The sequence below is a fragment of the Mustela erminea genome, chromosome 1 (assembly GCF_009829155.1).
Source record: "Mustela erminea isolate mMusErm1 chromosome 1, mMusErm1.Pri, whole genome shotgun sequence".
Lineage (NCBI taxonomy): Eukaryota > Metazoa > Chordata > Mammalia > Carnivora > Mustelidae > Mustela > Mustela erminea.
Genome location: NC_045614.1, coordinates 161,350,325 through 161,365,080, shown reverse-complemented (window position 1 = coordinate 161,365,080; position 14,756 = coordinate 161,350,325). Strand labels below are relative to the sequence as shown.

At 37.2% G+C, this 14,756-nt stretch overlaps 1 protein-coding gene across 6 annotated transcripts in view; it reads right to left on the bottom strand.

The window, feature by feature from the left end:
- Positions 1–8,074: 8,074 nt before the first annotated feature.
- Positions 8,075–14,756, bottom strand: part of BTLA (B and T lymphocyte associated) — a 28,451-nt gene continuing 21,769 nt past the window's right edge. The window contains exons 3-7 of one of the 6 annotated variants that reach the window (XM_032348958.1): positions 14,501–14,536; positions 13,186–13,344; positions 12,990–13,073; positions 11,622–11,668; positions 8,075–8,777 (exon numbers count right to left, since the gene is read on the bottom strand). In XM_032348958.1, the coding sequence (XP_032204849.1) occupies positions 8,502–8,777; positions 11,622–11,668; positions 12,990–13,073; positions 13,186–13,344; positions 14,501–14,536 (602 nt within the window). In that variant the 3' untranslated portion in view covers positions 8,075–8,501. The remainder of the gene's footprint in view (positions 8,778–11,621; positions 11,669–12,989; positions 13,074–13,185; positions 13,345–14,500; positions 14,537–14,756) is intronic. The other 5 variants (XM_032348967.1, XM_032348977.1, XM_032348996.1 and 2 more) reach the window with 5 other exon arrangements.

Sequence of the window (14,756 nt, the reverse complement as noted above, 5' to 3'; positions counted from 1 at the left end):
CCCAAGATCGGGGCGCTAGCATGGTTGGGTGAGGACTGTCTTCGGGGTGCAGACTACCCATTGTATCCTCAAATGGTGGAAAGGCTGTAGATCTCTCGGCAGTCTCTCTTATAAAGCCTTGCTCTCATTCAGGAGGGCTCCACCCCTGTGACCTAATCACCTTCCAAAAGCCCCACCTTATTAATATCATTACTTTATGGTTAAAGGTTTTCCAATATGAATTGGAAGGACACAAATATTCAGACCTTAGCAGTTCTCAAAGGGGTTGACGTAAATGCCTTGTTCACAAACCATTCAATTGTTTCCCCAATGTCTATTAAATACATTTCCAATTCTGACAAACTAGCAGACTCACCATATCCTTCCTAGTGCTAGGGATATAGGAGGTCTAATGATACCTGAGTCTTTATTTTCATATACAAGGACTTCATTTGTTCTCTACCTATGAACTCTCTCTTCTATTTCATTGATCTGTTGTTGATTCCAGGGGTTCTCAACTGAGGATTTGTTCTCAAATTGTAGATTTGTCTCCTGCTGCCCTAAGTCTCTGTTTTTGTTTTGTGTATTTTGAAGCTCAGCTCTTAAATTCATGCATTAAATACCGGACTTCTATTGAGGATTGAATGTTCTATTTTTATATCGGATATTTGCCTATAATATTTATTAAATAATAATATTTAGTGATTATAATATTTAATGACTGCTTTAAAGATTTTAATTTGCATCCTTATCATACTGTATTTTTTTTAAAGATTTTATTCATTTACTTGAGAGAGAGAAAGCATGAGAGGGGGAGGGTCAGAGGGAGAAGCAGACTCCCAGAGAAGCAGAGAGCCCTCTGTGGGACTCAATCCCGGGGCTCTGGTCACACATGACCTGAGCCGAAGGCAGAAACTTAATGGACTGAGCCACCCAGGTGCCCCTATAAAACTGTATTTTTATACTTCCATTTACCACTTGCCTGTTCTTTGGGCTGTTTTACTATCCTATATTTTACTTCTACATGTTCTATAAAATTCACATAGTTTTTCTTTAAATAGTCAATTATCTTTCAAAGCAATTAAAAATAGGATTTCAAATGTGTTTTATATTTATCCACATATTTCTCATGTTTTGCGTCAGTAAATAGTTTTTAATAGAAAAAAATCATGAACATATGCTTAGACTTCCAACTCAAAACTTAGATTTCAGGATTTTGAACATCCTTAATTTTATTATTGTGTTAAGTGTTAAATTTTGTTGTAAAGTAAAGCTTTATTTCTAAATATATTAACATAGTTATATATTTTCTTTATTCTGTATTATCCACATATTTATTTTTAATAAATAAATAAATAAATTTATTTATTTATTTTAAGTAGGCTTCATGCCCACTGTGGAGCCCAACATGGGGCTTAACTCACAACTGTGAGATCGAGATTTGAGCTGAGATCAAGGGTTGGTCATCTAATCAACTGAGTCACCCAGGTGCCCCCACATAATTACCTTTAAAACAACAATATAATATAACTATGAAAAATAACGAATGCAAATTAAAATATCTATATGGTTCTTTTTGTTCTTATAATCTCTTGCAGCAATGTCTAGTTAAAACACCGATCAAGTCACTTAAAAAAATTATTCTATATGCATGGTTATCAACCTGATGTATAATTCAGTCTGTTTTCAATTTGGAGCCGTTTTTTTTCTTTATGTATTGTTATTATTTAACTATGCAACTAATTTTCAAGATTCCAAAGTTAAAACCGTATACCAAGGTATATTCACTAGAAGTCTCACTTCTGTCCCTGACTATTCTACACTGTTCTTTTCCCCCACCAAGGAGTAGCCATATAAATTAAATTAATAAATGATAAAATTACTTTTTGTTTTCATTTTTTAACTAAAATTACATATGTATGTATATTTATATTTATGTGTCTGTGTATATATATATGTATGTGTGCCTATGTGTGTAGATATGTTGCATCTACTATTAATACCATTTTTGAGATTTCTGAGATTCTGTAAGACATCAGAGATACTTGCAATGAAGAATAGGACAGTACATTTTACACACAATGAAACCCAACAGATGGTTTAAATTCAGAGGTTGTTCTGGCCTCCTGGAGAATCATATACTACAAGATTGGCATATTTTAAAAAGAGTTACCAGCTAAAAGAGATTAAAACTAAGACATTTTGTGATACGCTGGTTTTAGCAAATGGAACAATGGAACAACTTTGATATTTCCAAGGCCACTAGGTGTTTTTATAACTCAGGGGTGGTGAGACTTAACCTTAACTAAAATTTTGGGAGTTTGATGATTTTACTCCTGAGCATCTGGGATTTTTTTTTCTTTTTCCTTTTTTCTTGGCTTCATTACTGTTTGTCTGACTGGTTTCTCCAACACACTGATGTTTCTCAATGGGGAGGGGAAATGGAGCTGTGATGAGAAATGTCAGGTCTGCCCAAGCCCTATATCTGCCTCCATCACTGTTGCCAGCAACCTCCAAATTCTCTAGTTCCTCAATTTCATACAAGTCTGCATACTTGTCTTTATCTTCAGTTTTTAAACCCATGCCACTCTGGGACCAAGCCTGAGTAAGACCAATGTTAGAGACTTCTACATTCAAACGTAGCGGGCTCAGATCCAACTCCATTCATGTTGCCAGGCACTGTGCTACATTCCTCCCTGATGCCTAATCTCTGGTCACTGGTATTTGGATTACTGACATCTTCATTATACCTGTCCATTTTTGTATCCTCCTTTACGTACTTATCCTGATAATCATTTTATGATCTGTCCTTGACATCAGCATGTGTACAATTCTAATGTAGTTTGAGATCCTTGCCCAGTACAATTCCTTTCTTCTCTCAAGAGCCCAGAACTGATAACTGGGAACTGAAAGCATTACCTGGTTATGCAGGGTAACATAGAGGTTACAGAGATTAATCCAACATTTCTGGGTCAGCCTCAGCAGATAGCTCTAAGGCATCAAAGAGTGAATCCAGAATAGCCCAAATCCTTCTCCATTGCTCCTCAAGTTGATGCCACAGTAAGAACATGGACTCTGGAATCAGATTGCTAGGTTGCCATTCAGATTCTGCCACTTATTAGCCCTGTAAACTTGGACATGTTATTTGACTGTTATGTGCCTCAGTTTCCTGATCTGTGGAATGAGCACAACAACTACCTATTCCATAGGTGATTGTGTAAGTTCAGCAAGTCATACATTTAAAATGCTTAGAACAATGCTCAAGCACTCAATAAATAATAGATGTTTGTTAGGATAAACATTATTATTGTCAAGAGATCATCAATAATCATAAGAGGTAAAATATTGTCTAGTAATGCTTGGTTATGGACTGTAGAAAGCCCTGGAGTACAAGACTCAATTTAATATAGCAGTCAACCTATAGGCTATAGTTCTACTATGGATCCAACTTTACTTGGATTACTTCCTTGAAGAGATTCATGATAATATTATTTAATTTGCACTTCTTGAGACACATACTAAATATTAATATCACTCAAATAAAATTTGATATCCTATCTTTTCCAATCTCTACATAAAGTATCACTCAAAGAAAACACAAATTCCCAGAAGTTTGAAAAACAATTCAACCTGTGATTGTCTAGTTTAGAGTTACTACCAATTTTAGCCATTTTAAGGTAGCTTGAGAAAGTTGGAGTTTTCTAAACTGATGAAATTCTGACCAATCCTGACCCTCCTCTTTTTTTGTAACCTCAAATAAAATTATTTTTCAGTTGTCAGACTTTGATTAAGACATGAATAAGTTTAGAATGATATCATCTAAAATAAAAATTAAGTATTTGGGCATATCAGCATATTAGTTACACACATCTTGAGCAACCAAGAAGTATAAAGAGAAAATAGCTGCAATTGAGCTCTCAAAGTGCATAAAATGCTTTGTGTAATAATATACAGGAAAGCACTTTATAACTAACTATAAGCTATTTAGATGACAATGACAGCCAAAATTTGGCTCATATCCTGTCACTTCCTCTGGTACTTAACACCCATCAACTACTTACCAAAATTAGGGAAAAAAATCATTCTATTTCTTGCCTCCCATCTTTAACTTCTGAAATAGGCTCTTCCGCTAATCTACCCTCTTGCAGACTTCTTCTTATGGCAAGAGGATTGATTTAACTGGCTAGAGAGTTGGACAGAACCTCTCTTTTAACCACATTAACCTTGGGAAGGAGCCCTTGTATTCAAAGCAAAGGAGACTGTCATCACATCCTTGGCTCTCATTCATTTGCAATTAGGGAAGTTTGAGGTACACTGGCATCTCCCAGAAGGCTGGTTGAGTATCTCTTTTTAGACCTAACTCTTCCTATAAATAAATCCCAAGTCAAGCAGGATTTAAGTGGAGGAACTGGAAGGAAACATGCTATCTTTTGACCCAAGCCATGCTCACCAATTTACCATTACCATTACTGTTAATCTTTTCCCCAATCTGACTTCTTTATGTTTTAATTGGTCAGGGACTTGTAGAGACAGAGGCCTGAGAACAATTCAGTTATCAGATTATATTTTTTGTTCAGTTTTTACCTCATTCGTCTGTGTTATAAGTAGTGATGAGCAGTAGTGATGAGCAGTAATGGAATCTCTCTCAACCATATCACTTCAGAACCTAACCAGTAAGTGCCTAGTATGTGGTCATAGATTGTTTGCAGATAAAGCAATTCCTATGGAACATTTACCCTAACTTCTGAATAGGGCCTGATTTTAAAGATCAGTCCCCAGAACTTACTTTTGAAGTTAGTTAACTTGCTTTTGAAGTTAGTTAGTTATAGTTTGAGACTATAACTTGATTTCTAACACAGGATTTTCAGTTCCTGTGTTCTCAAATTCAGGGCAAACATTCTATAAAGTAGTAATGTTTTCTTTTTCACATGCCATTTTTACTTTCTGGGCTGGGTCGTGAGGCTCTTCCTGTTACTGCCTAAAATAGAACTTTCCAAATTAGTCTGTCATGAATGACTTGGCTTCCTGCCACACCTGACTCCTGGTGGGGAGATGTGGGTCATAAAGGCTAAGTTTCACCAATCCTCTGAGTTTCTTGTGAAAAAAATGAAGGTTTTTATTTAGTAGGTGAAAAAATGTAGGTTTTTATTTAGTAGGTGAAGATTGAAATTCTTCATTTCTGACATCCCTCCAGGGATGCCCATACTACCAAATTTGAGGGCCATCCCTTATGTAGCAAGAGATTAGATGACCAGCTTCACAAACAATATCCATTCTTTAAACATTTTTTAACTGTACTATGTGCCAAGCACTGGGATAAATAACTAAAGAGAAATGTAACCTAATCCTGACTCATAAGAAGCCCAGAGTCTAATACAGCAGCAAACACAACAAATGAATGCTATAAATGATGTCCATTAAAAGATGAAAACACAAGCCACAAACTTGGGAGAAAATTGTTTCACAAACCATATTTGATAAAAGATTATTATCCAAACTATACAAATAACTCTTTTTAAAAAAAGATTTTATTTATTTGTCAGAGAGAGAGAGCACACAAGCAGGCAGAGTGGCAGGCAGAGGAAGAGAGAGAAGCAGGCTCCCCACCGAGCAAAGAGCCTGATGTGGGACTCGATCCCAGAACCCTGGGATCATGACCTGAGCCGAAGGCAGCAGCTTAACCAACTGAGCCACCCAGGTGTCCCATACAAATAACTCTTAAAACTCAACAATAAACAGACAAGAACCCAATTTTAAAAAAAGGGGTAAAAGACCTGAATAGATACCTCACCAAGAAGATACATGGATAACAAATAAGAATATAAAAAGATGACCAATATCATATGTTAAAGGAAATTGCAAACTAAGACAAAGGTATTACTATACACCTATTAAAATGGACAAAATCCAGAGCACTGACAATACCAAATGCTGATGAAGATGTGAGCAACAGGAACTCTCATTCATTGCTAATGGGAATGCAGAATGGTACAGCCACTTTGGAAAGCATTTTGACAGTTTCTTACAAAACAGAACATCCTCCTACTATATGATCCAGCACTCATGTTCCTTAGTATTTGATCAAAACTGATCAAATAAACCACATATACCAAACTGGCCACTACACTGGGAAGCCTAAAGTAAATGATCTGGTGTCTTTCAATGGTGAAGATTATAGAGCATATATTCTGAATCTTCTGAATCAGAATTTTTTAGTGCTAGGAGTTGGTAATCTGCAGTTTATCAAGTTGTTGAAGATGTTATTCAGTACCATAAGGCTTGAGAATCACTTTTCTGCTTCATATCCACACATTTCTTTTTTAGTACAAAAGCCAATACTAAATTGATTCCAAAGAAGTTTTAATAACTTTATTATTCTTTACCTTATTATTAATGAAATAAACCATGTGGATAATACTGAAATAGGTTTATGTGGGAAATACATATATAATTCTGACACCCTTTATTTAGAAGCAATAAAAACATAAGTCATTTGGAATTTTGGCAGCATGATACAAATTTAAGAATAAATCATTTGTAGAAGTGAAATCATTATCAACATTATCTTTACTATAAGACAGGCTAATAATATAACAATAGACAGAAAATTTTTTGTTGCTTAAATTTAAGAAAATTATGAAGGAACTGTTCAGCTGTGTGTTTTCATCTGATAAGGGCAGCTAAAGGTATCCTCCCATACTTCCTGTTTCTATATTTAAGAATACCGCAAACAGTTATTCTAATATATCTTTTGTATGTAGTTGCCTAAAAATGCAGCTTCGCTCAAAGAGCCTACCTAGATCCGTTGCTCAGAATTCCAGGTACTGTGCTATCATACTGGCTTGATAACAGTGACTCTAAAGAAACACCCACAATCCCAATTTAAGGGGCAAAATCCTTAAAAAAAATTTTTTTTATTAACATATAATGTATCATTAGCCCTAGGGGTACAGGTCTGCGAATCGTCAGGTTCACACTTCACAGCAGTCACCATAGCATACATCTTCCTAAGGGGCAAAATCTTAATGTCAGTGTTGTTACAGAAGAAAAGCTCCACCACAAAATCCCAGTTTTATCTTTATGGGATAAAAAATGTTATGGGATATCATACCCTCATTGCCATTATTTCAAACTTCTATTTTCATACATTTTCTTTAATGATCCATTTTCTCTAGTATTCTGAACATTTTAGGAAACTGAAATGGAATGTTAATTTTGTCGGTTTCTCTTTTTACTATTTCTATAAGTCACCTAGTCTTCCTTACACACACACACACACACACATTCATTTGTGCAGCAGCTCAACTATTTGTTCAAATGGATCCAACCTTTGCTGTCCACTTTGTATGAGGCGTACTGCCTTACTTAGTAGCAGCACCTGAGAATCCTAACAGCCTCAAGCTATTGAATAAAGTTGTCGATTATTTTTGAAATAATTAGACTCAAGTACTCTGGAAATTCAGACACTTTGAAAGCATTGCCTCTTGCTGTAGTCAAGTGACTGCAACTACAGTATTTTAAAATGAATTGTTATGAAGCCGTACAGATGTGCTTAATGAAAGGATGGTGACCTGTACTGACCAACTAAATATTCCAGACTTTTCTCTATTCCAGTAACTACGCTTTTCATTTGCTATCGGGTCAACTGCAATGCAATTTAAGCTACCAATCTGTACCTGCTGGATGATACTTATTTTCACCGATTTTTATGTTTACTTAGACACCCCCAAGGATATTAATTTAGCAGCATTATGTCACATTTATAAACATTAGTCTATGTGACCCAAACCCTGAGTCACAACTGTGGTTACAAATGAACAACACATTAATACTCCATTACTACCTATGTTTGCTTAGCAGTGTAACAGGGCAGATAAAACCTTCTGTCAGGGATGGGGAGCCTCTACACTACATTAGCTGGTGTGTTCCACATCTTCATTGCACCATTTCTTCTTTCCATTCTTTTCTTATAACAAGTCAAAAATGATTTCTTCTTTACATGTAAGAAACCCCAGTATGAGATGGACAGAGGAAAATTTCTCATCACGGAAGAATGACGAGGAATAAACATAATATTGTTGCTTTGTTGATGGTTAGTCAATCAAACTGGGACATTCTTTCTTCGTCAAGAGAGTGTAGTGAACTAATCCAGATAACACAAATCTCTCTTGCTTACATGTATCTCTCATCCTCCAAAAAATATACTAACTTCGTCCATTGGGTAAAATGTATCTAAGTTTAAATGTTCTGCTACCCTGCTATTCATAATACCATTCATTTTTGGAGGGAAGGGTTTTTGTGTTATTGTTCAGTGCTATGCTGTAAAAAAGTTCTCTCGTAATTTGGGGGGAGAAATTTTAGTCATTTGTCCTATGGACCCTGAAGACCCAAGCACCAACATGAACCTCCTTGAAGTGAAACTTCTCAGGTCAAGATATACTGTCTGATATTTTGTTGGGCTCAGAAGATGGCATTGATATGCTGATCATTCAGTGATCATTGGTTGGAGATCCAGATGGAATTTAACTCCTTACACATATGGCTGCATATTCTGTGGGTGCCTCTTTCACATTCCTTGGTTGTCTTGGGTTTATTCCAGTGACAGAATGGTTCAGGGAGGCATAAACAATGCTCTGTTTGTTTTCCTCCAGACATGGGTTAGAATAAACTTCAGACTCTTCCTGGACCCTGAACCAGGGCTCATTATGATAAGTACTAGTCTCTGATGGCAGTGTTTGGGGATTTTGCCTGGTTCCCACTTCAGTTTGCTCACTCCTAAAGGGCTGAGGAATGTCAACCTATAAGAAAAAAATAAAAAAAAAAGATTGTTTTAACTACTGCCTAAGGATGTGATAGTGCATACAATTAGCAAACTATGAGTATATGCTACATTGAGTCAATATACTAACAGAAATAATTTACTCTTCCTCACTTTTGCTGCTGACACTTACATCTTTAGCAGATTCTTACTTGATGAAAGATGAAAGGCTTAGGACCACTATGTTCCTCCTAAATAGTTATTTTGTGCTTTTTTTATTAGTCACTTTGGAAGTCACAGAACACTTCTAGCTATACGATAACATGACCTGGTAAAAATGAAGATGCCATTTTAATGCTAAAAGTTGCTCTTCCAATTTTTAAATACCAGTTTTGTCAGTCAATTTATGTTCTTGATGTTTGGCCTAACTCCTTGAAGGTGTCAAGTCCATAGTCTTTGACAGTCTACCTGCCTTATCAGGTCCTTTGTCGCTTTCATTTTATACGTGAAATAGTACATCTCCCACCCCTCCTTGTCAGAATTCTACCACAGGTGCATGTCAGGCTCTATCCCAAGAAGCTAAGCATTAGCTGCTGAGTATCCTGCTTCCCTCTGATGAGGTGGCTGCCTAGAAAATAACACTAAGGCCGAATGACTGAACGGAGCAAGAATCACTTTACCCTGCCCAGTCTCTTAGCTTAGCTGGAAAGTGTCCCAGCCTTCACTCTAAGGAACCTAGTGAAGACTCCAGAGAAGCACTGAAGAAGAAAACTGTCAGAACCTAATAAATAGCCATAAATCCTCAATATATCAACAAGATCCCTGTTGTGCTTTTAGAATATATATGTCTGTCAACTCAATTACCTGGCTCTCTTTCCAAAAGATGGTTGGTTTTCATGGAAAACTTAATTAAAATGAATGAGGTTAAAGAAAACATGGTGGTCTGTGGCTTGCTGTACCCTGTGGCATCTCAGCAAAGCGGATAGATGCCACAAGCTGGGACACCATACTGTGGTCGATAGAGATGACAAACACCAAGGCAACTATCCTACTCTCTATGTGTATGGCATTTTACAGTTCACAAAGGGCTTTTAAAAAAGGCACAGCTGAGTGTTTTTTAGTATTCAAGTACATTTAATAATCTAGATAGTTTAAGTTAAGCCCAGGTTGGTTAAAATGTACATTTAATAATCTAGATAGTTTAAGTTAAGCCCAGGTTGGTTAAAATGTAGTCATATTCCTTCCTGTGTAGGCTGGACAAATTATTTATGATCTGAAGTTGAATTCAAAAGGGATTGTGTGTGTGTGTTATTATTTGGGAATTTTGTATTAAGATGTCTGTGTCTTTCATAGGAATTCAGAGCTTTGTGTCATTTGAGTTGTCCAACATTTAAGAAAATAAAGTCCCCTCCAGGGACCATTGTGAAATAAGATGAGAACCTTGGCTTTTATATGTACCTGCCATGTTCTAAGGAGTTCCTTTCTCTACTTGATTTCTATTCCACTGGTTCCAATCCATGTCCCTTCCTAAGAAAGTTTTAGTCTCAAAGATCTAATATGACACCACTTTATTTTCTTAAATGTTGAACAACTCAAATGACACAAAGCTCTGAATTCCTATGAAAGACACAGACATCTTAATACAAAATTCCCAAATAATAACACACACACACAATCCCTTTTGAATTCAACTTCAGATCATAAATAATTTGTCCAGCCTACACAGGAAGGAATATGACTACATTTTAACCAACCTGGGCTTAACTTAAACTATCTAGATTATCATTGTAAACTGTTTCATAGATCTCAGTCCTCATTGTAACAGAATGTGGTTCATTGGTATTCACTATAGGAAGAAAACATTTAAGTACATTTTCCTACTTGAAGAAACAAAACCTTAGCACCCAACACAATGTTGTTTACTGCCACTTAGGAAAAACTTAGTATGAGTTTACAAAGTTGAATGCATTTGGCTTGATTTAAAAGTGGGCAACCTGGTGGGGGATGCGAAGTATCATTTAGTATTATAGGTAAAATTTTGGCTATATCTGCCTTTGGCATTTCTGGAACTTTTGAGAGGTTTACTACATCTTTACCTCTACCCTTCCACCCTGAAACATGCATATGCACACACAAATTCCTTTGTAGTACCTCATTTGTGACTATTTGCTTTTAACTAAAAAACATCATAAAATGTTTTCAGAAATGTATTGCCTCATCTTGTTTTTGGGGTTTTTTTTTTTTTAGTTCCAATATTTACACAACATTGAACCCAAAAGAAAAACCCAAGTTTATATTTCAAGAACTTGTAGGAAAATTTGGCCCTGCCTCCAGAATGCCCTAGGCTTTGTCTGGAGGTCTCTTCCTTGATGAGCCCACACACATTATGGAAGATGTTTGCGTAAGTAGTAACTTTTCCAGTTGGCCTTCTCTATCTGCTGGTGATCTAGGAAGAAATCACACAGTGTTTTATGAGATAATTACGGTTCATTCTTTCATTAACTCTCAACTCCCTTCCAGAAAGACTTTAAGGTATTTTTTTGTGAGAATAAATGAATAGCCTGAAGTTACATAACAGGGCAAGAGCAGAGTCAAGTTATATAATCCAGTCTCTGACTTTTCTACTTCAGGTCTACACTGCCACTCATGTTCTTCCAAAGGCCACTTATTATAAGTCTTGTTAATCCTGAAGAATCTTTGCTGCAGTTGGATGTAAATGTAAAATAAACACTTACTTTTTTAAGCAAGTCAAGATATAGAGAGAATATTTAGACAGTTCCTGGCATAGGGTGAGTGTTTCATAGCCTTACCCAATTTAAAATAATATATTAAGATGAACATGGTTAACAGACTGCATTTGCTTTAACAGATACATAGGACATACCAGGTTAACTTCCCTTCTTGCTGTATCAGAAGGCTTCTTTTGTTCTGCTGAAATTCAGAAAGAAAAATGAGAAAATAAGAGAAAAAGAACAACACAAAATTCTTCCCCAATTCCCTGTAAGTTGAGGTTGTGGGAAGAATATGGGTTCTGGAATCTGATTGGCTGGTTGAAATTCAGTGTCTAGGGCAGAGGTAGGCTGCCTCCCCACCCATGTCATGAACTTGCATGCCAGTGGCAGTGTTACTCCTAGTTTTGGCTTGTTTGTTTGCTGGCAGGTACACCTCAGTTTGCGAGCATTCATGCTGCTCACTTTTTTTCACTGGTTCTTTACTTCTTACTCCAGAGAGCCCTCTGGCATATCCAAGAGGAAGGGGCAGGATCAAGTACCTCACTTTCAGCACTCTGGAAATCCTTGTTCTGTGGATATCTGGTACTCGATGTCAGACACACTGCTGTCCTCTCGCCTACAGAGGCCAGTATCTCCTATGGCCCAGTTCACTCCAGATGTGGTAGGTCAAAGGATTTATCCCTGCCTCTTTTTCTAAAGTTTTCTAAAGCAGCCTCAAGAAAGATGGTAAAAGCTGGGGAGGGACCATGGAAAGAAACTTGGAGTTACAGAAGTGAAGTTGAGGTTACAGAGGATTCCCGCAGTATTCTGGGAAGGTTCTGGGCTCCGGAAGTCCTTACCACAAAAGACCAGAAGTTTTTTTTTTTTTGCCCAGACAAAGCTTTCTCTGTGGCAGAAACAAGGGATGCTCTGTCTAACTTCATTTCTATAGCTACACTGTGGCTGCCAGTGTGGCAAACGGTGGGAGGAGATGGCAGAGGGGGAACCGTAAAGACAGAGAGAGAGAGCGCTGGGGTGTTTCAGATTAGAGTTACATTAGAATTCTCCACACATCTCTCTCTCACTGTGATTGACTGTCTGCTCATGACTCTGAGGGAATTCTTAGAAAAGCAGGAAGGAATTGCTTCTAAGATGTCACATCTCCCCCATCCTCTCCAAACCCAGATTTTTCAAATGTTTTATTTTTGGGTGACAGTTTAGTTCAGGCGTGTGTTTTTGATGGCATCAGAAAGTGCAGACATAGGAGTTTCCTTTGGGGCTATTTAATCTTCATTTAGACAAGGGTGTGTGTGATTGGCATGACATGGTACGGCTGTGAAAAAGAGAATGAGACTAATTCAAATCAGACATGTTGACCTGAGAGATTATTTCAACCTCCCTTTCGATACCTTTAAAGCTCAGAAGAGCAGCTTGTCACATAAATTTAAGATTGACACAAATAGAATAGGTAAGTCCCAGCCATGTGCCCTCCTTTTCACAATCCCTGCCTGGAGCACGGTGCTGGTGTGACTGTGCCTCACCATGACTGGACAGGACCTGAAATAATCCATCTGTCTTTTTGGTGGAAGGATGAGTTGTCCCCGAGGAAATCATTATCCATGGTTCTTTGCAGAATATTGGGAAAGAAAACAACAGGAACCAACTAAAAATTAATCAGCTCTAATAACTGAACCCCAAATGTGTGGCACATAGCAGTAGATGGAAGATGGAACCCACCTTGGTGCCTTCGAAGGCAGCAGAATAGGTAGACACAGATAGTAAGCAGAATCAATGCTCCTAAAGGAAGCAGACTATAAAGCATCCATTGTCTTTCATCTGTCACTTTTGCAGAGGGTGGTCCTGAGGCACTGGTTGTATCTGAAATGTGAGTCGATGCTAAAGACAGTTAGGAAATTGGAGGTATAATAAGATCAGTAACACCTTCTGCACCATTACAACTTAAATGAAGGAGATTTCCAGCTGATGTTTCTCTTTCTCTTCTGGAAGCCTTCCTCAAGAACTCTGTGCCTCAATGTTCTCACCCACCTCTTGCTTTGTTGATGAGCTTATGTGGGTGGTTCTGGGTTATAATTCAACTTTTGTAAGAATTTTTTATTCTTCTAGGGTTAATCCCCTCTAAAACAATACCCATAACAGCTCTCAGTGAGTATTTCACCAAGCTTTTTCCTTGACACTATCTTACCTAACTTTCACACTCAGCCCTGAAGGAAAGTAAGGAAGCCATTATTTTTATCCAGTTTCATGCCTTGATAAAAGTTTTATTGTTCCAAGACTTGCCCAAGGTCAGATAGCTAGTGAGTTGCCTTGGGACTCAAGCCAACATGTTTTTCCATACTAAATTCCAATTCCATTAACACAAAGGCTTTTTGTTGTCTCATAACTCTTTGGGATCTCCAAATACTAAGTACTTTCCTTATCTCAAGATACCTTTGTTATCACCAAATACACTTTGTTGGGCCTATAGCCAGTGCTCATTGCTATGACCCATGTTGACATGCATTAAGTTTCTGTTTGACTGGGGTAGATTGATTGCAACTCACTGACGAGTCATGAAACAATTTAATAGATCACAAACAGCCTTAGAAACATGAATTGCGGCAGAACAAAAAAATATCAGAAGGCAACACACATCATTAACGTTGTATATATGTTAAATTTCTTATGCGGGAAATTTTTATTTCTAAATATATTAACATCATTATCTGCTTGCTTCTGCATGCGCTTGGTTTGAGGTAAAGGTGGACAGGAAATACAGAGGCTGTGCAAATAGTGGTTAGGTAATTCAGATTGGTAACAAATGCCACTGTTTATGCTGCAGCTGCTGCTTGGGTTCGGACAGCAGCCAAGTCATTACCAATGATGATAGACACAGCTGTCTGGGGGAAGGGTGTAGATAGAAAGAGGGAGGAAAGTTCCCACATAGATAACTAATACAAACAGATCCATTCAGTTAGGCGAATCCAACTTATTATTTCTCCGACCACCTAATAATCTAATTTCCTTAATTTTATTGGACTAGTTTGATACTTACTTATCAGAGGGTATTTGGAATTATTTCTAGTCCATTCTGAAATAGAAAATCAAGATAAAGAAGTGAAATTGGTTGTAAAAACAACACTCAGTTGTGTCCAAAATCAGAACTAATCTCCTAGAGGACTACTGCATTTGCACTAACAGAATCCAGTAACTCAGCTTAAAGGAATTTTCACAATTTGCAAATCGGCACCTCAAGATCATGGACACAAAATAAGTCTCTGGGTTTATTTTGAGGCTTGAAGTAAGACTGT